This window comes from Camelus ferus, chromosome 5, assembly GCF_009834535.1.
Source record: "Camelus ferus isolate YT-003-E chromosome 5, BCGSAC_Cfer_1.0, whole genome shotgun sequence".
Taxonomy (NCBI): Eukaryota; Metazoa; Chordata; class Mammalia; order Artiodactyla; family Camelidae; genus Camelus; species Camelus ferus.
The window spans coordinates 52,724,140-52,747,370 of NC_045700.1; the positions used below are offsets into that span (position 1 = coordinate 52,724,140).

A 23,231-nucleotide genomic window follows, 5' to 3' on the forward strand; every position below is an offset into this window, starting at 1 on the left:
TTATTTATGTACAGTAGCAAGTGAGAAAAAAAGCTGCAAAGTTTCTGTGAAGGGATTTGGGTTATGCCTCTGAGAACAAAGAGGAAGCAGCCATGTTAGCATTACTGAAGGCGAAGCCAGCCTTGCATTTAACTGCATGGTGGTAGAGGGCAGTGTAATTCCCCGGTTATTCTGTACACTCTCAAATCCTTTTTGTCTGTTCTCATTTCATTAACAGAATTCAGAAGGAGCTAGCTGAAATAACCCTTGATCCTCCTCCTAACTGCAGGTAAGAAACAAATTTTGTTGTTTTAATTTCAAACTGTGGAAAAATATCAGGAGATTCATGTGTCATCCTTGGATACGTGTGCTGCAGAAGAGGCTGCATTTGCTTCTCCAGCTTTGCAAGTGGATTAGGCAAAAATTGTTTACGGTGAATTAAATAAATTTGGGAGGAAAAAAAAATCTTTTTCGCGTGTATCACATATTTTGGACTTACTGAATATATTGATTTGTGCTTTTCGCTGGGATTAGTATGAATGGTGCTGATTTTTGTTCTGTTTTAATATTTCTGTAGAGGGTGTTTATTCAGAAGTATATTGCAGAAACTTCCAAAATTCTGCTAAGCTTTAAAGTTACTGCTTGTGTGCAGTCGAAGCTGACCTTCCAAATTTAGAAATTGCTGAATGTGGTGTTAGAAAATGTAAATGCAATAAACAAGAATGTGGTTGTTTCTGTTTGATTTATTCGTAACATGCCTTAAGGACAAATTTTATGTGTTAAGCTAATGGTGTTAGTTAGTGTTTTCTAGAGAATGCATTGTTGGAATTGTTTACATTTTAATCAAATAGCCTAATTACTTGGGAAAATTCTTAGTAATTTTGATACTTGAAATATGTGTATGAAAAGCAGTAAATGAATTGGAATTCATGGGAAGAAGTCATTTGAGTGAAACTCATGTACAGTAGTACAAGATCTTTGGTTGGTATAAGGTGCATTAAAAGTAACTGTTGATAATTTTTTCCCTGAAACATTTTTTTTTCAATTCATCTCACTTAGTGCTCAGTTTTTCAGCAGTGACTTTATGCCTTCCAAAATTCATCAAACTTAGAAAAAGTCTTATAGATAATTTGAATGGATGTATGTGTTCAAGAATGAGAGTGGCTGCTAGAAATAAGGTAGTGTTATGGTTTGGTACGAAAATGTTTTTTTTGTCTTATATTTTTGCTGCAAGCTGTGTTCACTTGTGATGATCAGACCTATTTCTGAAGTCTATTTGAGATATAATTGGGTATAATCCGGTTGCTTCTTACTGTGTGTGTTAACCCAGTCCTCTGATAAGGTGATCTGATCCTGATTTATCCAGTAAATTAACAGTTTTGCTCACATTTGTTATCAGCCATTTCACTTCAAAAAGGAAACATGAATGTAAACAGGTAGCAGTATGTCAGATCTCAAAGTATTACTGAAGAGCTGTGCTATCCAGTCATGTAGCCACTGGCCACTTGTGGCTGTTGACCATTTCAGTTGTAGTCCAAAATGAGGTGTGCTTTAAGTGTACACATCAGAGTTTGAAAACTTAGTATGAATAAAAAAATGTAAAATACCTTACTATTTAAAAAAGTATTTATTACATGTTGAAATCTTAATATTTTTGATATACTGGGTTTAGAAAATGTTTTAAAATTAAAACCTTTTTTACGAGTTTAATGTGGTTATTAGACAATTTAAAATTACATATGTGGCACACAATATTTCTATTAAACAGCACTTCTTTAGAGAATAAATAAAAGTATTTCCTTCTAGGCTTCTAAATGATATGTCAGATCTGTAGCTATTTAGGGAGGTCAAGTTAAATTTGCTCTCTGGAGAATTACTTGCAGAGGATATTCTGGTATTTCCCGTTTATAAAAGATGTAAAGATCTATCAGTTCAAGAGTCTTAAATGTTTTTAAATTGCATGTAAACATTTTTAAAGGTTTTTGTTGATTTTCTGCATAGGGCACAAACTAGTGTACATATATAAATGTAGCGCGCCCAGTAGACATGTGTTGAATGCCCTCAGAGCAGTAGTTTAGAGTTGCAGTTCCTGAAGAAATTTGCTTTTCGTGTTTAACCCAGGAATGTTTCCACAAGGTCACTGAGGATTACTTTAGAAGAAGTAGGGTCTTTCTTGCGGATAGAAAGTTTGACTTTTTTTTATTTTGCTCTTTATGTACCAAATTTCTTTCCAGTCCATGCAATAATGCTTCACATTTAGTGGTTAGACTAGTGAAATAGTGAACCTTTGGGCTTGCTTGTGAACAGGAACTTGAAATACATCATCTATGCTTTTCCTCATCACAACTTGTGGTGACTGTCAGCTGTTGCAAATGACATCATTCAGTTCACTGGTTCTTGTAAATATATTAGTTTCTTTGTGACTGTGTGAGTGATTAAAGAAAAAACAAACAAAATATGCATCTTAGTAGGGAACTAGAGAAGTTCTTTATTAGTTTGGGGACAGTTGTCTTCCATATACCAGACATAAATGATCCACATACTTTTGTGTGTTTTATTGTAAGTGTCTTCAGATTCTTTTGGGTGGAAGATCTAGTCCTGGTCCTTGAGCAGGAATTTGGAATATTGAATGGGAGTCATTTGAGGATTTTGATGGCTAAGTCTGAATTTGTATTTTTACCGTCATGTCAGGTACATTATTGTGGTGTTCTTGTAATTGACTGGTGCTTTGGTGAAAATTTTAGCTTTATAGTGATTGTACGGTTTAAATTTATTAATTTATGTTATAACCAAAAATGGGATTCTATACTAATAAATTCTAGAATATGTAGATTCATATTGCCCGAAATCTATGAAACCTAATTCTTTTGACTTTCATGTGTAGTTAATCAGAATTCCATTATGGTTTTGAATATGATTTTTACAAGCTTGTCAAAGTATGTGACACATTTAATTCTTCCTTGGGGAAGAAATGTAAAGTATATCTGTGTACATTCAGGAAAAAGTTGAATGAAATACAGGAAAACTCAACGAACCCAAAGTAACTCAGACTTGATTAAGATTTTTTCTTAACTCCCTTCCTATGTTTAATGAATAAAATAGTCTAGTTATTATATAGCTGTGTCTAAAGTATCTACACCCAGGGTGATCATAGGATAGTCTTAATTGTTAAATTAAATTTATGGCTTTAAATATGTTTGAATATATTTTGATAGTATTGGTATTTCTTTTTATGATAGTATAACAGTTTGATGAAATGTTATTTCCAATGATTTGATGGCATATCAGCTTTATGTATTGGAGTGCCTTAGACCAAAGCATTTTAAACATAGAGATATAACGTTCAGTGACTTCAGTTTGTACTCCTTACTGTATTCTAAATTAGGGTGTAAACAGTTGTTACACCAATGAAAATGAAGGGAAATTGCATTATGGGCATTTCCTGATCAGTTTTTAGAGAAAGTTATTTATTTACTAGAATTGATGAGTGATTTGCATTTAAGACATTTATTTACTTATTTCTGTATTGAAGTATAGTCAGTTTACAATGTGTTAATTTCTGGTGTACAGCATAATAGTTCAGTTACATATATATGTATGTACATATTCGTTTTCATATTCTTTTTCATTATAGGTTACTACAAGATATTGAATATAGTTCCCTATGCTATACAGTAGAACCTGGTTTATTTTATTTATGATAGTTAGTATCTGCAAATCTCTGACTCCCAATTTCTCCCTTCCCATCAACAACCCCCCACACACACCCCTCCGGTAATCATAAGTTTGTTTTCTATGTCTGTGAGTTTGTTTCTGTTTTGTAAGTAAGTTCACTTATCTTTTTTTTAGATTTCACATATGAGTGATGTGGTATTTTTCTTTCTCTTTCTGACTTCACTTAGAATGACAATCTCCAGGTCCATCCATGTTGCTGCAAATGGCCTTATTTTATTATTTTTTATGGCTGAGAAGCATTCCATTGTATATAAATATACCACAGAGTCTTTATCCAGTCATCTGTCCAGGGACATTTAGGTTTCTTCCATGTCTTGGCTATTATAAATAGTGTTGCTGTGAACATTGGGGTGCATGTATCTTTTTGAATTTAAATTCCCTCCGGATGTATTCCTGGGTCCTGTAGTAAGTCTATTTTTAGTCTTTTGAGGAATCTCCATACTGTTTTCCATAACGGCTGCACCAAACTACATTCCCACCAACAGTGTAGGAGGGTTCCTTTTTCTCCACACCCTCTCCAGCACTTACTGTTTGTGGACTTTTGAATGATGGCCATTCTGACTGGTGTGAGGTGATACTTCATTGTAGTTTTGATTTGCATTTCTTTGATAATTAGCAATATTGAGCATTTTTTCATGTGCCTATTGGCCATTTGTATGTCTCCATTGGAGAATTGCTTGTTTAGGTCTTCTGCCCATTTTTGGATTGGTTTTATTTTTTTAATTATTAAGTTGTATGAGCTGTTTATATATTCTAGAAATTAAGCCCTTGTCAGTCTCATCTTTTGCAAATATTTTCTTCCATTCTGTAGGTTGTCGTTTTGTTTTACTTTTGGTTTCTTTTGCTGTGCAAAAGCTTATAAGTTTAATTAGGTCCGATTTGTTTGTTTTTGCCTTTATTTCTATTGCCTGGGTAGACTATCCTAAGAGAGCATTGCTAAGATTTGTATCAGATAATGTTTTACCTATGTTTTCTTCTGAGAGGTTTATAGTGTCTTGTCTTAACGTTTAAGTCTTTAAGGCATTGAGTTTATTTTGTGTATGGTGTGAGAGAGTATTCTAACTTCATTGACTTATATGCAGCTATCCAGTTTCCCAACACCATTTGCTGATGAGACTGTCTTTACTCCATTGTATATTCTTGCCTCCTTTGTCGAAGATTAACTGACCAAAAGTCTGTGGGTTTTATTTCTGGGCTCTCGATTCTGTTCCATGGATCCATATGTCTGTTTTTGTGCCAGTGCCATGCTGTTTTGATTACTGTAGCTCGGTAGTATTGTCTGAAGTCTGGGAGGGTTATTAATCCAGCTTCATTCTTTTTCTTCAGTATTGCTTTAGCAACTCTGGGTCTTCTGTGATTCCATATAAATTTTAGGATTATCTGTTCTAGTTCTGTGAAAAATGTCCTGGGTAATTTGATAGGGATCGTACTAAGTCTGTAGATTGTTTTGGGTAGTATGGCCATTTTAACAATATTAATTCCTCCAATCCAAGAACATGGGATAGCTTTCCATTTCTTGAAGTCATCTTTAATTTCCTTAGTCAGTGTTTTGTAGTTCTCCACATATAAGTCTTTCACTTTCTTGGTCAGTTTTATTCCTAGGTGTTTTTGGTTTTTTTGGATGTGATCTTAAAAGGGATTGTTTCTTTACTTTCCTTTTTCGATATTTCATTGTTAGTGTAAAGAAATGCAACTGATTTCTGTATGTTCATCTTGTATCCTGCTAACCTTGCCAAATTCTTTTGTCAGTTCTGGTAGTTTTTGTGCAGTGCCTTTAGGGTTTTCTGAATATAGTTTCATGTCATCCACATATAGTAACAATTTTACCTCTTCTTTTCCAATTTAGATCCCTTTTATTTAAGACATTTATGTTCCATCTGTTTCCCAAAGGGTGTCCTTGTCCTCTCTGTTACCACTTGCCATGTGGCAAAAGTTTAGAAAGGTGCTGGATTTTTAACTCAGCCTCTGATTCTTTCCATATCTGAGAAACTACAAATATATACTCTTGAAATATTCTTTAATATGTTCAAGTTGAATCTACGTTAAGGTAGATATTCAGAGACATTTGTAAATAGTTTTTGGATGTAGACAAGGCCTTATTGGGAGGGAGGTGTAACAGTATCAAGTTATAGTATTAATATGCAAAACTTGAAAGTAGGTACTATAGTACTTACAAGTTTTGCTAATTTCCCTCTTTTTAAAAAAATTTTTACAAAGGAAGCAGTTAAGTTCTAAACCAGAAGTTGGCAACCTCTGATTTACTCATAAGCCTAATTGTCTGACCGAGGATGAACTCTGCCTCCTTTTGAGGGTCACCACCACTCTGCACCATTTTCTAAGAAAGATAGAACTTTGCTCCTCAAAGGGTGGTCTTCAGAACAGCAGCATCTTACAGGTGGGATTTTTTTAGAAATGTGGAATCTTGCCTTCACCACTGCAGAAGTACTGAATTAGGATCTGAATTTCAGTAAGAGTCCCAGGTAAATTGTATGTATATAAAGGTTTGAAAAGCACCGGCACTGGAGCTGGACTGTCTGGGTTCAAATCCCTGCTTTGGCACTTACTGACTGTATTATCTTAGATAAGTTACGGACTATTTCTTTCACTTTCTTAGCTTTCTAATGGAGATTAAAATGATACCCCTACCCTTTGTAAGTTTGGTTTAAGGATTAGATGAAGAAATGTTTTAAAGTTCTTTAACAATTAAATTTGGTCAGTGAAGTGGCCAGAGAGGGTTAAAGAACTGGTTTAGCAGTATGCCGTCACTCTTGCTGGCATTTTCTTCAGCACATCAGCATCCTACTATAGAAATAATTTTATCTTAATCAACTTTGCACCTGCTTTTGAGAACATATCAAGTAGCTGTTTTTCTGATGTTAGTAAAAGCAGTTCCTTGGAACTTGAGGAAAAAAGAAAATAAACCTAAGAACTTTGGGCAAAGGTGAACAAATAGTATATATATATCCCTTTAAAGGAATATGCGTAAGGTTAATGGTACTTAATTCAACAGAGAATTCTCTGACTGTCCAGTAAATTGTAAAAAATAATTTTCAAATAAGGGCAGTAGTTGTGTTTTTCTTTTTAAATATTCAATTGTAAGAATTTGTAGTTCTACTGAGAATGAGATTATATCAATATTTGCAAAATTTAGATTTTGAATTGATATAGTTCACCAGTTATCTAAACATACCACTTTCTTTCCTTCTCTGCAATATAAGGGGAGATTTTGGAAGTTTTTTCTAATTGGTGTATGAAGGCAGGTTGTGATCAAAATAACGTTTGATATCTACAGCTTTGTTGATTGCTTATACAATACTTGGCTTTAAACCCCCTCACATGGATAGGTTGCTTTTTCTTTTTTACTTATATATTAGATTGGTATTGTTTACATTAGCTGGTGTGTGCTTTGTGTAAGTACCCTATTTTATAAAACAAAATTGTGTGATAAATCATCTAGTCCTTTTGTTTTCAACTCTTGAAAAAAAATCCTGTAATTGCCTTTTTATAAAAACTAAATCTTACTTGGAAGCTCAATTTGTAAAACTGATAAATATAGAACTACTCTGACTGGAGAGGTGTTTTCCATTATTAATTAATTAAATTTTGGCATCAGCATAGACCTCAAAAATCATGAGGATTTTTCTTGGTACTTGGACATTACTGATCATTTTAAGTGGTATTTTATTTTTCAAGAAGCTAATAGTTGCTTCAGCACAACAGTGATACATAATCCAGTATGTTAATGCTATATACTATAATTATTTACTTGTCTACCTTCTGCAAGAGTTAGCTTTCCTTTGAAAGGATTGTCTTAAATGTTGTGTCTTGCTTCATACAGTGCATTGCATGTAAAGATTCATTAAATTAATGAATAAATTGAAGTCTGTCAAATTGACAGTAATAGAAATTCCAGGCAAAACAATGATTTTGGATTGGAGAAAATCTGTTATATATCCCATATATTCTTTACTTTTTCAAAATTTTAATTTTTATATGATTAATCAAAGGTATTTGGCTGCCATCTTTATTACAAAAGGACACTGATTCACAGTAAGGCTAATCATTTCCCTTATATATGCCAGTGTAGCAGAAAGATTCAGTACTGTTGTGACTAAAAATTTTTTCCAAAAGAATGTTGTGATTGAAAATAATATTCTCTCCTCTCCCCTAAAAAGTTACATTTTTATTAGGAATTTGTTATGTCCAATACGGATAATGCAGTCAGAAAGTGGGTGAAAACTGTATGTTCGTTTAAAAAGTTATGTGGTTACTTTGCAAGATCCCAAATTGTTTTGTTCCTTTCTGTAGGTAACCAGTTGGTACCTTATTCCCTCCTTGAATGAGTCACTGTGACAACAGATGGATATGTTTATTTCTAAGAGAGGCAACGAATCATTGTTCCTTAACATGCAAGAGCATTCGGACTGAGAATGGAGAACTTGATCTGTCATTCTCATCTTTCCTACAAAATTAAAGATTAAAAACAGAATAAAACCACTTGTAGACCTAGAGAAATAGAAAGTGTTTTTTTTCTCTTCCCATGTTGCTTTTAACAGGGAACTATGTTTAACATTTTATTAGTATCTAGAAGAAAAAACATCTTTAAACTTTTAATATTTCTCTTGCCTCTGGATCAGCAGTTCTCATCTGGGGACAAGTTTTGCCTTCCTGTCCCCCTGTGCCCCCTGCCTGGGCCTAGGGGACAGTTGGCAATGCCTAGAGACTTTTCGCAATTGAGGGGAGAGGGGCTGCTACTGATACTTGGTGAGTAGAGGGCCAGGATGCTACTAAATAACCATGCATTGCCTAGATCAACCCCCTTTAGCAGAGATTTATCTGGACTAAGATGTTGGTAGTGCTTAGGTTGAGAAATCCTGCTGTAGACTTTTGCATAATTTTTCTGTCTTACTAGTGATGCCTACTGAATACATTCTCCTATATCTTCCTCAGAGCTGCTATCCCTACCTCCCACTACTTTGATGCTATAGTTTATATTTATCCTATATATTCTGATACATGTGTGTGTTTTTATGTGAACCTACAGGAATGGCTACCTTGAGTACCTGCTAAATTATGGTCTATTGGGGCCAGAAATGCTTACAGCAGTATTTTTAATTAACTAGTCTCCTACTAGTTAGTTATACCCTCCCATGATTTAGCTTTAGGCTGGTTGTATCTTTGTGGGACTAGGAATTTTGTAGTACTATCAAGTAGAAATACCATTGGAAAATCATCAAAACTCAGTTTGATTCAGTACATTGATTGAACTACAAACAGGTTAGAAAGCCATGCTCTTCATTTGATTTTTATTTGCATCATTAAGACAATACAGAGATTATTCTATTATTGTTACAAGTCACAGTCCTTTATGTCAAACCCTTCAGGCCAGCAGTGTTTCAGTATGTAGAACTTTTCAGATTTTAGAAAGGGATTGTGATGTGTTTGTTGTATTTTATGTAACACCCCTAGTGGGACCTGGGGCAGCACTCCATAATGAGACACATTCATATTTCTACACCAAAACTGTATGAATAGTCATACTAAGTAGGATAAATAGAGACTACAGATAGTTTGAGTTTAGTTCATGTTTGGTGTTGCTGCCAAATTTTTTGGCTCCAAACTTATTTATTTATTTTTATTTAAGAACCTTTGATTTTAGAGCTTTTGGGATTCCAGAATTGTGGGTAAGCAGTTGTAGCCCTGTATTACTTCTATTACAATGACAAATGACTCCAGCTCTTTTACTGTTGGTGAAAGGGTGTTTAAAGTCTTGTTCTGCTTTTCTTTCTCTTACCTGTTTCTTAATATCGATTTTAGTTTCTCAGATGTTATTTTTGGATTGTTGCTTTAAAAAAATTTTTTTTCAGTGGCAGTACTGGGATTTGAATCTAGGACCTTGTGCATGTTAAGCACGTGCTCTACCACTGAACTCGTAATATCCTCCCCCCTCTTTTTTATTTTTTATTTTTTATTATGTTATTTTTACTTTTATTTTATTTTTTTGATTTTGGTGTTGTTAGGTTTGTTTGTTGAATAGAAGTACTGGGGATTGAATCCAGGACCTGGTGCATGCTTAGCACACGCTCTACCACTGAGCTATACCCTCTCCCCAGATTGTTGCTTTTTTTTAATTCTATAACTTGTATGCTTAACAACAAAATTTACCCTCTTGATTTTAGAGTTCTTTCTCCTTTAGGTGAAACTTTAAGTATCAGTTTCTTTTTAAGTTATTCTGTATATACTGGGTTACTTTTTCTAGTTTGCTATCAATATTCTTTTAATCATTCTATTCACTCAGGATATACAAAATTATACAGAAAGGAGGTATCTCTTAATATTAAACACAGAACTTGTCATCTTTATGTATGCATTTTGTCTTACAGCATTTGAGTGCAGTTAGGCTATAAAAGGATATGTTGAATTTTGCTAAGCTGTGTTGCATTAACAAACAAACCTAGAAAGCTTATAACATGAACATACAAACATTTATTTCTCTCTGGTATGAAGTCCACTAGAAGTCCAAGGACTCTCCTGGATAGCTCTTCCATGTGTTGACTCGGATCTGTGTGGCTTACATCTTGTAGCTCTGCCATTAGGAATGTGTGTCCAGGCAAGATAGCTAGAGGGTCATGTGCTGGCTTTTAAGTGCTTTGGTCTGGAAATAAGACATGAATTAATCACACAGCCTCAACTAACTGCAAGGTGGCTGGGAAATGTAGGGGAACATATGGGTATTCAGCAAGAAATCAGTCTCTCTCCCACAAAGGATATATACTTCATGAATAGGTGACTTTCACTCTCACTTTAGAAGAAGGAAGAGGAAATAATTGAGCACCCAGTCTGACACTGCTGGATTCCATAGTATAGTGCCTATTAATATGCTGTCTTTTTCAGTTCCCAGAACAATCCAATGAAGTATCGTCCTTGTTAAGATTTCAAAATCTAACCTGAGAGTTGTCACATAGGTAGTGCAAATACATAACAGATCCAGGGCAAAAATCTAGGCTTGCTTTTGATGTAGAAGTAAGCATTTTTGCTTTTGTACAGTGCTGCTTGAGAAACCTGGTAAAAGCATTCAGAATTGTTTATGGGTCTATAGGTATATGCTTAGTGTAAGTATATCCCATTTGTTTTTTAATGAAACAGTCTCTTGAAGGATCTAAAATACCTTATGGTTTTAGAATCTGGCAAGTGAGATCCATGTGGTGAGTTGGAGAGAGGAGTTTCCTTCTTTGGCTTGGGGTTGCTAGGCTCACCTTAGGTTGTTTTTCTGTTTTGTTTGTTTGTTTGTTTTATCATTTAGAAGCATTTTCTTTTCAGGGAACATTCCCTAGTTTACCAGCTCTCTTGCGTGCCTACTCTCTTTCCGTGTAAGGAAGGTCAGGGATTGAATACGATCGTAACAGAAAAGGCAAATCTTTATTCTCTGGCTTGTAGTTCCTTGTATAAGGCTTTTATTTGGGTGAAGAAATGACTTTAAATCTACCTCTGCTTTTTTCTCTGGGGTATTGTGAAACAGTCCATGCTTATGAATTGCTTTGAAGTTGGGGGAAAAAAATCTCTCTGCGGATAAGAATTTCTAGCTTTATGGAGGAAAACCCCAGTCACATAGGATTTTAGGAGTATTTTAATGCTGATTTCTCAGCAACATGTGTACTTAACTGTTTTTTAATGCTGGTACCAGATCTGACTTTTTATAGAAACTTGGCTTTATATTAGATCCCTCTAAATTCTGTCTTGCTTTATACAGTTTTGTAGTTTATTTAAGCACTATTTTTTTCTCCAAACTTGTGACTTTATACAAAAATTATTCCCATTTATTAGTATGGGGATTTGCTTTTTTTCCTAAGACTGTCTTTTGAAGAGGAGCTGGTCCATTTAGCAAAACAGACCTAATGTTTTCAGGGTGACCTGCTACGTATATGTAATTCATTTTAGATCAATGAAACTAATGAGTTTTATGAATCAGATCTGTGTTTTGCATCTTATCTAAATTTAACATTAAGTTCTAAAGCTTTCAGATTTTTCTTCTGTTGACATTTCATCAATTTTATAAGGGTGTATGAGGAAACAGCCTAAGCTTGTTTTTAGCACCTGTTTTGGCTGTGATGGTCAGTAAGAAGTGATTAACCTTAAGTAATAGCAAGAGAGTAAAATTTGTAGAGTTATTAAATTTTTAAAAATCCCAGCTTCTGCTGTTTGGTCCTTGGTGTATATAATAATTGTTTTCATTTGATGATTTTTTGCAACAAACAAGACTTTGAAAGGAATTGGAATATTGCTGTGTTCATTCCTTGTCCAAGATTTAGTCTGCCTGTTTTGAAGGGATTTGGACCAGTTATGCCATTCCTAAGTTTCTTTGCTGCTTCACTGTCCCAGAGCAAATATACTTTGTCATTCTGTTTAACTTCTAGCTTGTCTGGGGAAAAATAAAGACATCTCTAGTCTGAAATTGCTTTTGGGAGTGTTGCTCCACGTGTTTTGGTCTGAGTGAAAGGCCTAGGGAAACATGAATTTTGTTACCTTTTTATTTTATTTTCCTTTACTTATAAATCATCATGATGATCCTCCCTTTATATCCATGAGACTCACTTTTTATAAACACCATTCATTCCCTTTCTGAGGGTGGTTATTTGTAGTTTGTTTTGCCATTTACAATCTTATAGGTCCTTTACAAATGGATCATTTTTTAACATTAAATTTTAGTAGGTCAAGAATCCATTTATTTAGGGTCCCCTGGAGAATTGATCTCAGAAGATTGCAGCTACATATTTTTTATGGCTTCCTATTGCTTTCTGTAGTCTCCTCAATTTAAACAGTAGCAACAACAAAATGTAGAGGGCATCATAAGGCCTTGGCTTTATGGCTTTATTTTTGTTTCACTCTTGTTTCTAAGGGTATTGGTAATATTTGTTAGATTTGTAATGTATATACACTTGTAAATTTACCTGCTATCACAGTCAGGAAAAATCTGGCATTTGAAGGGTTTGAAAACAAACTTCGATGCATGTAACCATGTGGAATTCAATGACGTTTTAACTAGTGGACCTTTAGATTTTCTTTATTTTATTTACACCAGTATCTGTTTAAAAATTTTAAAGACATTTCTGTGTATCCTCCCAGATGCTTAATATCCCCATATCCATTAGAGGACTATGCCGAGTATTCATTTTGTTCTTTTATAGCCCTGAAATAAACTTATTGCAAATGATCACTTCTCCCTCCTGCTGACGTTTCTTAATCTTTAAAATTAGCTTTTTATTATGGAGAACTTGAAACATATATAAAAGGAAATGGACTAGTGTGATGAATACGCCTGTAGCCTTCATCCAGTCTCAGTAGTTGCCAACCCTTGACCACTCTTGTTTAATCTGTCCCCATCCATTTCCCCTTCCAATATTACACTGAAGCAAATTTCAGACGTCATCTCATCTGCATTTTTAAAGAACAGATATTAAAAGTGTGCATTTTCAAAACACAAGAACTTCTTTTAACTTAACCACAAAGTCATTAGCACATCTGAAAATATCAAAGTTTCTAAATCAGTCACTGTTCAGATTTACGGATGTGTCAGCGATGTCCACCTTCCCTCCCCACAACTAATTTGAATGAGTATCCAAATAAAATAGATACTTTGTGTGATTGGTTGGTGTCTTTTTTTATCTCTTCTAATCTGTAAGTTTTCTCTTTCTCTGTTACTGTTTTTATCTTTTTCATTTTTGTAGTTTATTTAATGAAGACACATGGCTGAGTTTCTCTGTCTGAATTTTGCATATTGCACTTTTATGGCCTAGTTTAATATCTTCTTTGTGTTCAGTGTTTCCTATAAATTTGAGAGTTAGGTCAAGAGGCTTGATCAGATTCAGGAATGACACTCCTCCCACCTTCTGCCCTTTTTTCTTTTTCTTTCTTTCTTGTTTATTTATTTATTTTTTAACAAAACTGCTTCATCGGTGGTACTAAGCTTTTCCATCAGGAAATATAAGATCTGATTATCTTTTTGTGATGCTGGCAGCCATTGGAATACATCTCTGAAGAGAAACTTACCCACATCTTCTATAGTGAAGACAGAATAAGTGCTTAATTCTTTTCCTTGTTTATCGGATTTATTTTTCCTTCTGTTTCAAAATAATGAGTTATTTTCCTAGTATCCTTTTCAGACGGATTGTGAACTCATATTTGTTGTGTTTGAATTCATCATAGTTCTTCAGTATATTGCCACTATAATCCTTATAGACCTTCTTAATTTTAGTAAACTTCAACTTAAATAGCTTAGCCTTAGAAAACTTTGTATATATAAAAGTTGCATGGACATAATTTGGTGATAAAATAATGCAAATGCATGTTATTCAACTTAACCATTGCCCAAGGTATTATTTTGAAAACTGAATACTTGTTGGAGCTATTGTTTTAAGCATATGACATTCTCCTAGCCACCTCTTCATCATTTGTCAAGGGATAATTAATGTCTTAGCATTAGAATAACTGAAATACCTTCATTAGAAATATAGGTCTGTTTTCAAGTTCTGAATTATAATAGATCAAGGTGGAATGCAAAGACCTTTAACAGAATCAAATTAATCACAAGAATTAAATTTAAAAATGAACTTTACTGTCATCTAAATATACACGACAAGCAGTCTTCTTTGTCTCTTGACAGTGTTTCTGACCAGGGTCCCCTTTGGCATTTTGGGCCATGTTGTGCTTTGCCTTGGAAGGTTGTATCCTTGGACTCAGCAGACATGCTAGTAGGGCCTCTCCCAGTATTGTGCCCCTGCAGACACCTCGTACCATTTCCAGATGTTCGGGGGCAGGGGATTATCATTTTCAGTTGCAAATTACTCTTCTAGATTCCACATTTTAATGATAGCAAATCATAGTGCTGTAATAAAAGTATTTTTGTATAGCATTGCTTCACGTAGTGTGAATAATTTGTAGTAGACTTCTTATGTAAAATCTGTCATGACCTAATGTGTATGATTTTACTGCATATGTAATTGTCTTCTATGGAAAAATAGACATTTATCTTTGTATATTCCTTTGATCTTTTTATTATTAGTGAATTTGATTTTATTTAGGAAAATTTGTGCTCTCAGCAGGATTTTTCTGCCAGCCCTTTGCCTCAAACTGAACTTTACCTTTTCATTCACCTCCAGTCTCTTATTATTAACCTCGTCCCGTTTCTGAGAGATTTTTTTTTATGTGCATTTAATTCTGTCATCTTTTTTTCTTTTCCACTATATGGCTTCCCATTTATCTTTAGTTTATTGAGCCATCTGTATAGCCACATCTCCACTTTTCTGTCTTGTATCTCATTCATCGTTTTGTAATCTGGCTTTTTCTCTTCTATTTTATTTTAAAAAACCACTTGGTAATCTAGCTGTGAATGTTTTCTTCGTATGACTTACTTTTAATTTCTTTTTTAAGTGCCTATCTTCCTATGTCTCTTTACTTTCAACTTCTTTTTGACATTCCTGAAATGCATCTTCTTTCTCCTAATTACTCTTCTTTAGTATTTAGTATTCCCTCATATGTATGGTATCTTTTATCCTGGCTCATCTCCCCTGGGCACTCATGCCACATTGTATCACAGCTGCTTTTTGATTATGAAATTCCTTCAGAAATCTCAGTGGTTGTTCATCAAAATTTTCTGCATTTGGCTCTTCATTTATCTTTATTTTTATCTTCTCTTAATGTATAAAAGCCCTGTGCTCTAGCAGAAGTGGTCTGTTTCTCACCTCTGGGCATAACATGGGTTTTCTATGCTCTGCATCTTTGTTTACAACTTCTCTCATTTCCTAGAATGGCTTTCATCCACCAAACAGTAGTGCTCCTTTAAGGCCCATTTCAAATCCTACATCTTGTGAAGCCTTTCCTGTGCATCTCTCTTTTGAGAGATTTACATATTGTTTATTCTCTGCTACTCACTGCCTTTTGTCATGTACTCTTTCTTCCCAACTGAACTAGGCACCAAGTCTGGGTATGGATCTTAGTTTTTTTTTTGTTGTTTTTTTTTCAACTCTTAGTATAATACTCTTGCACTACATTTTAGAATAATGTTAATGAACTTGTTAGTTGAAAGTAGTTCTGAAACTAGCCAAATTTTCAAAGATGTGGCATACTACGGGAACCCTGCTTTGACCATACCTCCTGGTTTATATTTTTTGTCTTAGTGTAATTGTTACTGGCATTTCCTTCCACTTTCAGAAATATCCCAGGTAGTATGATAAATTGTAGGGTTTTTACCCTGATGCTCTATGTGGACAGTGTTTTGCTTAGGCTTGGTGAATCAAGAGGTTCTTGTGATCAACCATTATCCAAAGCAGAGATTCTGATTTAGTAGTCCAAGGCTGGCCTGAGAATGTGAATTTTGAAAAGCATGTCTTAGGATTCAGGTACTAGCTGCACTCTAATCTTTTTTTTTTTTTTTTTTTTTTGAGAAATAGTGGTCTTGAGGCTTAAGGTCTTTGTTGGGATGAGGAGAGTGGGAAAGGGGCAAGGGAGATAATGAATTACCATGTATTCTCTATGATGCCAGAGAAGGACAGTTAAGATCATGTTTCTTAATTGATTTTAATGGCTTTTTCTAAGGTAAGCATCCCCTGTACTTCGCCTGTGTCATAATGCAGAAGTATTGGTGAAAGTGTGTGGGAGGTGTCTGCTAAACATTAAGGCCATGTGTGTACGTATATGTATGTGTGTGTAGCTAATGACTTAATGAGGGCATGAAATTTTAGAGCAAACAGCTGAAAATAAAAGTAAATCAGAACTTAATAAGATGCAACTTCAAAAGAAGATTGCACAAGCTCCAAGCACCAGAGACATCCCCAAATCTAAGTGCTTTTATTAAAAAAAAAAGAAAAAAGAAAAAAAAAATTTTAAGTGCAGCATACTCTTTTAAGATAATCAGCAGAGGATGGATGATTCATTTGAAAATGTGGATTAGATTATTTGTAAATTAACTTTTAAAAACGTATACTTTTTACTTTCATTAAATATTCTTCTCTGCAGATTTACAGATGTTTTAAACTTCTAAGCGGTGGCTATTTCCCATGTTATCTTTTATTCTAGAGCATAGGAAAAGATAAAAAACTACCTTAAGTGTGTTTTGAGGCAAATACAACCTAAATGCCCACTCATGATACCAGTGCTACCATAATGACCATCATCTAATCTCACTGATGAACAAGAGTATTAAAATTGTAAAAACAAACAGAATTCATTTATTAGAAGAGAATAAATAGTACCCCTCAAACAAAGGATGTTTGTTGCATGACTGTGAAGAATGGCAGTTCCCAGTCCTCTGACATACCACAGTAGGCTAAAGATGAAAAGTTTATGGAGCATCTCGAGAAATACGTACTATAACAACAACAAAAGAATCAGACTCACAGGTATAGAAAACAAGTTAGTGGTTTCCAGAGGGGAGGAGCAGAGCAGTATAGAGGTAAGGGATTAAGAGGTACAAACTATTATGTATAAAATTAGCTACAACCATATATTGCACTTCAAACAGGGAATATAGTCAATACTTTATAGTAACTATAAAAGGAGTATAACCTTTAAAAATTGTGAATAACTGTATTGTACACCTGTAACTTATATTGTACATCGGTTATGTTTCAGTTTTTTTTTTTAAAGAAAAAAATACAATATGAAGTAAAAGCATCAGGTACATTATATCCACTCATCAGTTATGGACAGTTGGGTTGTTTCCACTTTTTGTCTGTTGTAAGTTGTGCTGCTATGAACTTATCTATACAGGCATTTGTTTGAATATCTGTTTTTAGTTATTCAGTATAAAAAAGTGATGTTTGTCCATGTCCTTGTGTTTTAATAATGGAAATATCCACTTTTCTGGCTGTTGCACATGGAAATTCAAGGTGTTGAATTTTGCAGGCAGCAGGCAATACAGCATAATAGAAGCCCAGTTGTCAATATCTGGAACTACAGGTGGCCTTCCACACCTAGCTGGCAAATGAAATTCTAGGAAACACCTCTTAGATTCGTATTAATGGGCTTCTGTTTTAATGAAAATGTGTATCAGTTGTCGTCTGCATGATAAAAGCACTAGTACCTTAGTAACAACATAACGTTCAAGTATAATCTGTCGTATATATTAATATGCGTAGTTTGTATTGTTTGCTGGTGTTAGCAAGTCCAAAGAGGTTGTATGAAAATGTATGGAAGTGTGACAGGAAATGTAGATTGTGTAAATTGGCAGATACACATCTCTTTTTTTTGTTGTTAGAGACAAACTTAGGAATGATTGCAAATGAAAAAAATCTTCTAAACTCATAGATTTGTAGTTGAATTATAAATCAACTACACTTCAATAAAATTTTTTTAAAATTGTAATGCAAACCACATACATAATTTTCAGTTTTCTGGTAGCCATATTGAAATGTAAAAAGAAATATGAAATTAATTTTAATATACTTCTCTTAATGCAAATATCCAAAATTATTATTTAAGCATGTCAACAGTATAAAATTATTAATGAGCTGTTTTACATTTTGGGGAGTAGAATATCTTTGAAATTTTGTCTCTATTTTACATTTTCAATGATAGTTCAGTTCAGACTAGCCACTTTGTAAGTGCTTGTGGTAGGTCGCTAGTGGCTGCTGTAATGGACAGCATAGATTTAGAATGTTTGCCCTGTATCATACTGTCTGTCATGGATTAACTCGTCTTTTACTCTCTCTTACCTCTGTTAACTGAGCATAGATTTCAAGAACTGGGGCACACCCCAGTTTGTAAAAGGAAGGTGAATAACCCTTCTTGGCTAGAAGTGATTGGATGTGAGAGGTCTGAAAGAAAGCTCAACACCCAGTATAGAAATGCAAGCTGTTTTCCATAGGATTCTGTTTTGAAACATCTCTCTCTCTGCCCATGATTCTTCATTATTGGTATCTTATGGTAGTAGTACATGCATACTTTTTGTCTGAGAGAGAATCTATTCTCTTTGAGAATGAAAAGTATATCTTGAACATCACTTCTGTGACAGGAAGTATATCTGGCCTAATTAGAATTCCTAGACGAAGTTTAGTAAGGAGCTTACGTTGGACTTGAAAGTATTTTTATTGGCTTTCTAAGCTGAAATATCATTTGTTATGAGTTTTTTATATTAATACCTTTTAAGCATAGGTGAGCTAATGCATTTGAACGCTTTCATCTTGTTACAGATAATTTGCCATTAGCAATACTCATGTTTCGGACAACCTCTAATGAGCAGATAAGGTGTTCTCACTCTGGACATTTTGTAGAAGTACTTTTCAAGTAACTTGAATTCAAATTATGTATGTGTTACTTTCTAAGAACTTACTTCCAGGAGGGATAATACTGTCTCAAGATGTGAAGTTGACTTAATCTCATTACAGTTGGACTGTATTTGATGTGAACTTTAAATAAGATAGTTCCCTGTTTTTTGGATTATAATTTTTATTCACAACCCTAATACCATAGTTTGCTGTTTTTGAACACTTACTTTGAATAGTAAAAAACTTCATAAAACAAAATTTGTTTGCACATAGTACATGATAGAACCAGGTTGTTTTCCAAGACTCCTAGTCTTGTATACTTTTATTGTTGTTTACTTTTTTCTTATGTGTTGAATTAGGACAAGTGTCACTTAATTGCAGCTATGCATGCTCATTTGAAACAACAGCTATTACTTATTGACTATGCTCAGTATTTTGCTAAGTAATTTACATGTGTTACTATATTTCTCAGTTCTTAAGGCAGTATTACCATCTTTTTAGAAATGAGAAGAGTAAATCTTTGAGAGATTAAGTAACTAGTCTAAAGACATACTAATTAATTCTGATCCCGAAGGTCATGCCATCCTTCACCCTGCCTTAGATATTCTCATGGCATCAGGTGTGAATGTGCATGTGTGTGCCCGAGTGTGTGTGTTTATATGTGTGTGTCTGTATGTATGCATGCGAGAATATGCATGTGGAGTAGGGTGAAGAGATAAGGATAATCAGTTTAGCACAGTACTCAGTGATGAGGAATACTTGTCGATTTATGTTTGCCTTGTATATGCATGCTTAGGGCGTGCTTCTTTTTAAAGAGGTCAAGGCGTTATAGTCTGCTTTATTTGACAGGTGATATAGTAAGTGACTACCAAGGCTGCTGTTGCTTCTTGGCCTTTTGCCAAATGTAGTTTAAAGACTAGTGTTGGTGTATTAAATCTTAAGGCAGACTATATCTTATTAAAAAATATTTTGAAAAGCTTTAAATAAAACCCAAGAGTTCATATTTGCATATACTTGCATACTGGCAGCCTGTAAGCCAAATGCAGCACTGTGTGTTTGTGAATTATTTTTAAAAAATGACTTTAAATGCCTCTGTCAGGACTCATTTGGTTACAGTAGTAGAAAATTCAAGCCAGACTGATATGAGGAAAAAAAATAATTTTTTTGCATAACATAATAATGGCACAACTGAATAAGCTGTCTCACATAACTACAAGTTGAGGATAGAGTTAGCCTTAGGCATCCCCTCAGCATCTGACTTACCTCTCCATCTGCCAGCTCTGCTTCCTTTTAGTTGACTCCAGCATTGGACAGGCTTTCTCGTTGTGGTCATTGGATAACTGCTGGTACCTCCCAGCTACATCCTTTAGGTTCAGATGCAGTTGTGAAACACTGTAAGATTCCTGGCCTCAGTATTTCTGTCAGAAGTCCAGTTGCATTTCTTTAATTCTAATTGGTTTCATCGTTGAATCAGTCACAATGGGGTGAGTGGAGTTGGGGTGGAATGATACATATTTACAGTTTATGCCTATCCCTGAGATTGGGTTAGACATATAGGTTATGAGAAGGGTTGCAAATGCAAAATGGGTTACCACAAATTAGGTGACTGGATCTGTATAGCAAAATCAATATGCATATGTTTTGGGGTGGCAGGTATTCTTTATTTTAGCATAGTCCTCACTCTTCCCCATATGCTGGTTTATTTAAGTAATTTACATTACCTGCTTTGTACTTTAGAGCATTTGGGTTTAATTCCTTTGGTTTATAGCTTCCTGTTATAAGGATTATTGAAGAATTTGTTGTGTTTCTATAAATGTGTATTTTTCCCTACTCCATTTAATGAATTGATTTTTATAGCTTTAATCTTTTGGATATCTGTATCTAAAATACTTTTTGAATATGAAATTATTTGTTTGAGTTGTGGAACGGCAAAGATGTTTACAAAAGATTGAGTTAATTTTTTTGAATGACTTTACTAAAACAAGTTTATTTGTTGGTTAGACCTCAGCTAGATGTCTTGAACTGCTTCTGGCAGTTTTTTAGAAGATCCTGTAGCCAAGATTATGGCTTGTATGTATTGTTTCAGCTACACGAAGAGCTACTACTCTAAATACCAGTGGATAAACTGAGGGTTACATGGCTGCCATAGTTGAAAGGAAGAGGGTCCAAGCCTGGTCCTGTAGGAACAGAATCAGAGGCATTTCCTGGGTCCCTTATTCTGAGAGCAAGCCAGAGCTGGAAGAGGAGGAGAGGCACAAGTCTGTAGCAGTATTTGGGATTTATGTCAATGGGAAAAAATTAATAGAGTGGGAGCTAGAATTGAGCACAACTAATGTAGAAAAATTCCTCCGACAAGATTCTCTTGCACTAGCATTAGTTTCAGAGGCGTAGGGTTTGCTCTTGTAGTCATATCTTCTCATGTTTTAAAGACACACCTCTCTTTGCAGTGTCTGTATTTACTCTCTCCATATTGATTGTGATTCCATGTTTTGTCGACTTTCACTCTTTGCCTTTCCAGATTCCATGAAGGCTAATCCTTTTGAGTCTAGGGTAGTCAGATAAAATACAGGACACCTAATTAAATCTGAATATCAGATAAACAACAAATAACTTGTTAGTATAAGTATGGCCCAAATATACATGGGATATACTAAATATATCTTATTTATCTGAAATTTAAATTTAACTGGGTATCCTAAGTTTTTCTTCAAATAAACTTTTTATTTTGAAATAATTGTAGATTTGTATGCAGTTGTAAAAAATAATTGAGAGACTTACTTGCTAAATCTGGCAACCCTCTCTGGGTCTTTTCACCATAAGGCAACCCAACCTCCAAACAGTTGTGTTTTATCAATAATAAGTATTAGTTTAAAATCTTTGGGAGCCCTCTAATAACTCAGACAACGCTGATTTTTTAAAGAGTAGTGTTTGACGTAAGATACTACTAAAAGTACTTGAACATTTTCAAAATTGCAGAATAAAATTACTTTAAAAGCTATGCAGAATTTAGAATATTTAATAATTTAATCTCCTTTCTAGCAGGATAGTGCCTTGGAAATGCTAGGAAGCAGTGAGCTAATTTAGCTTGAGGGTTCTCTGAGCAGGTAATATTTTGAGCCAAGTAGTCTCAGGTCTCTTTCATCTTCCAATCCTTTAAAGCTGTTACAACTCCCTTGACCCAGATTTGGCAGGAGGGTGTATAATCCTATGTTTCCTAGCAGTTTGTGGTGATTTCATAACTGTGGAATTATAATTTGCCTACCATAGCTTTGAGTAAGATGAGAAAAAGAAAAGTGACCCTTCCGGTTTTCAGAGTTCTTGAGTCAGATGGGAACATCCTTTTTCCTCCTCTTGACGGTAGATGGTATGGCAGGGGGAAAGCCGTGGCCAACTTGTTTCCCACACAGCTGCTTAGTCAGTCCCAGCTGTTACTCTCCATTGTTAAACAGACCTCTGTAGTGCTTTTATTTCGGAATAGACTGAACTGGGGGAAAGGAGAGGAAGTGGAACTGTGAAGTAAAACTGTATACTAAGTAAAAGTGTTAAAACTAAGTAAAAATTGATCATCTCTTTTTTCCTTTATGGTTGGAATAACTTGGGCAGATAGCTATAGAACATTGTTTTCTAATAAGGAGATGGATAGTGGAGCTGGAATTAGTTAGTCCACTGGCCCTCCCACTGGGTCAGCTTTGTTCTCCAGCTTTACTCTGGGGGGTGCACTGCGTCAGTATGTTCTTTGTGCCACCACTCACTGGGAGGCAAGCCTGTGAATGGAGGCCAGGAGAGCAGAGGTGCAGCTGCAGGGCTCTGTCTGCACCAACATTGTCCAAAAGAGCTTTCTGCAGTGGTTGAAATGTTTGATCGGCCACGTGTGGCAACTGAGCACTTCAAAGGTGGCTAGTACGAATGAGGAACTGAATTTGTAATTTAATTTTACTCATTTTAAACTTTAGTAACCACATGTGGCTAGTGGCTACCATATTGAACAGAGTCTTAAATCTTTATCGAAGCTTATCCAGGAATGGGCAAGTCAGTTTGTGTTTGTTTCCCCAATCATACACTGCAAATACAGCCAAACAAATACAGTATTTTTTTGTATTTTGTATTTTGAATCATCTGTAGTCTGGATTTTTAAAGTAGAGCTTGACTAGTGTGACGATCTTACCAGTTTAAACTTTGGCCTTTGTGGTAAACTTACTAGTTGTGACACCATGGAGCCTCTACAGAATAGAAAAATATGATAGCTGCACTGGACAG

The 23,231-nt window shown here is 34.8% G+C and overlaps 1 protein-coding gene across 4 annotated transcripts in view; it reads left to right on the top strand.

The window, feature by feature from the left end:
- Nucleotides 1-23,231, top strand: part of UBE2E3 (ubiquitin conjugating enzyme E2 E3) — a 79,137-nt gene that overhangs the window by 3,398 nt on the left and 52,508 nt on the right. For all 4 annotated transcript variants that reach the window (XM_032479856.1, XM_032479855.1, XM_014557853.2 and 1 more), the window contains exon 3: nt 218-268. In XM_032479856.1, the coding sequence (XP_032335747.1) occupies nt 218-268 (51 nt within the window). The remainder of the gene's footprint in view (nt 1-217; nt 269-23,231) is intronic.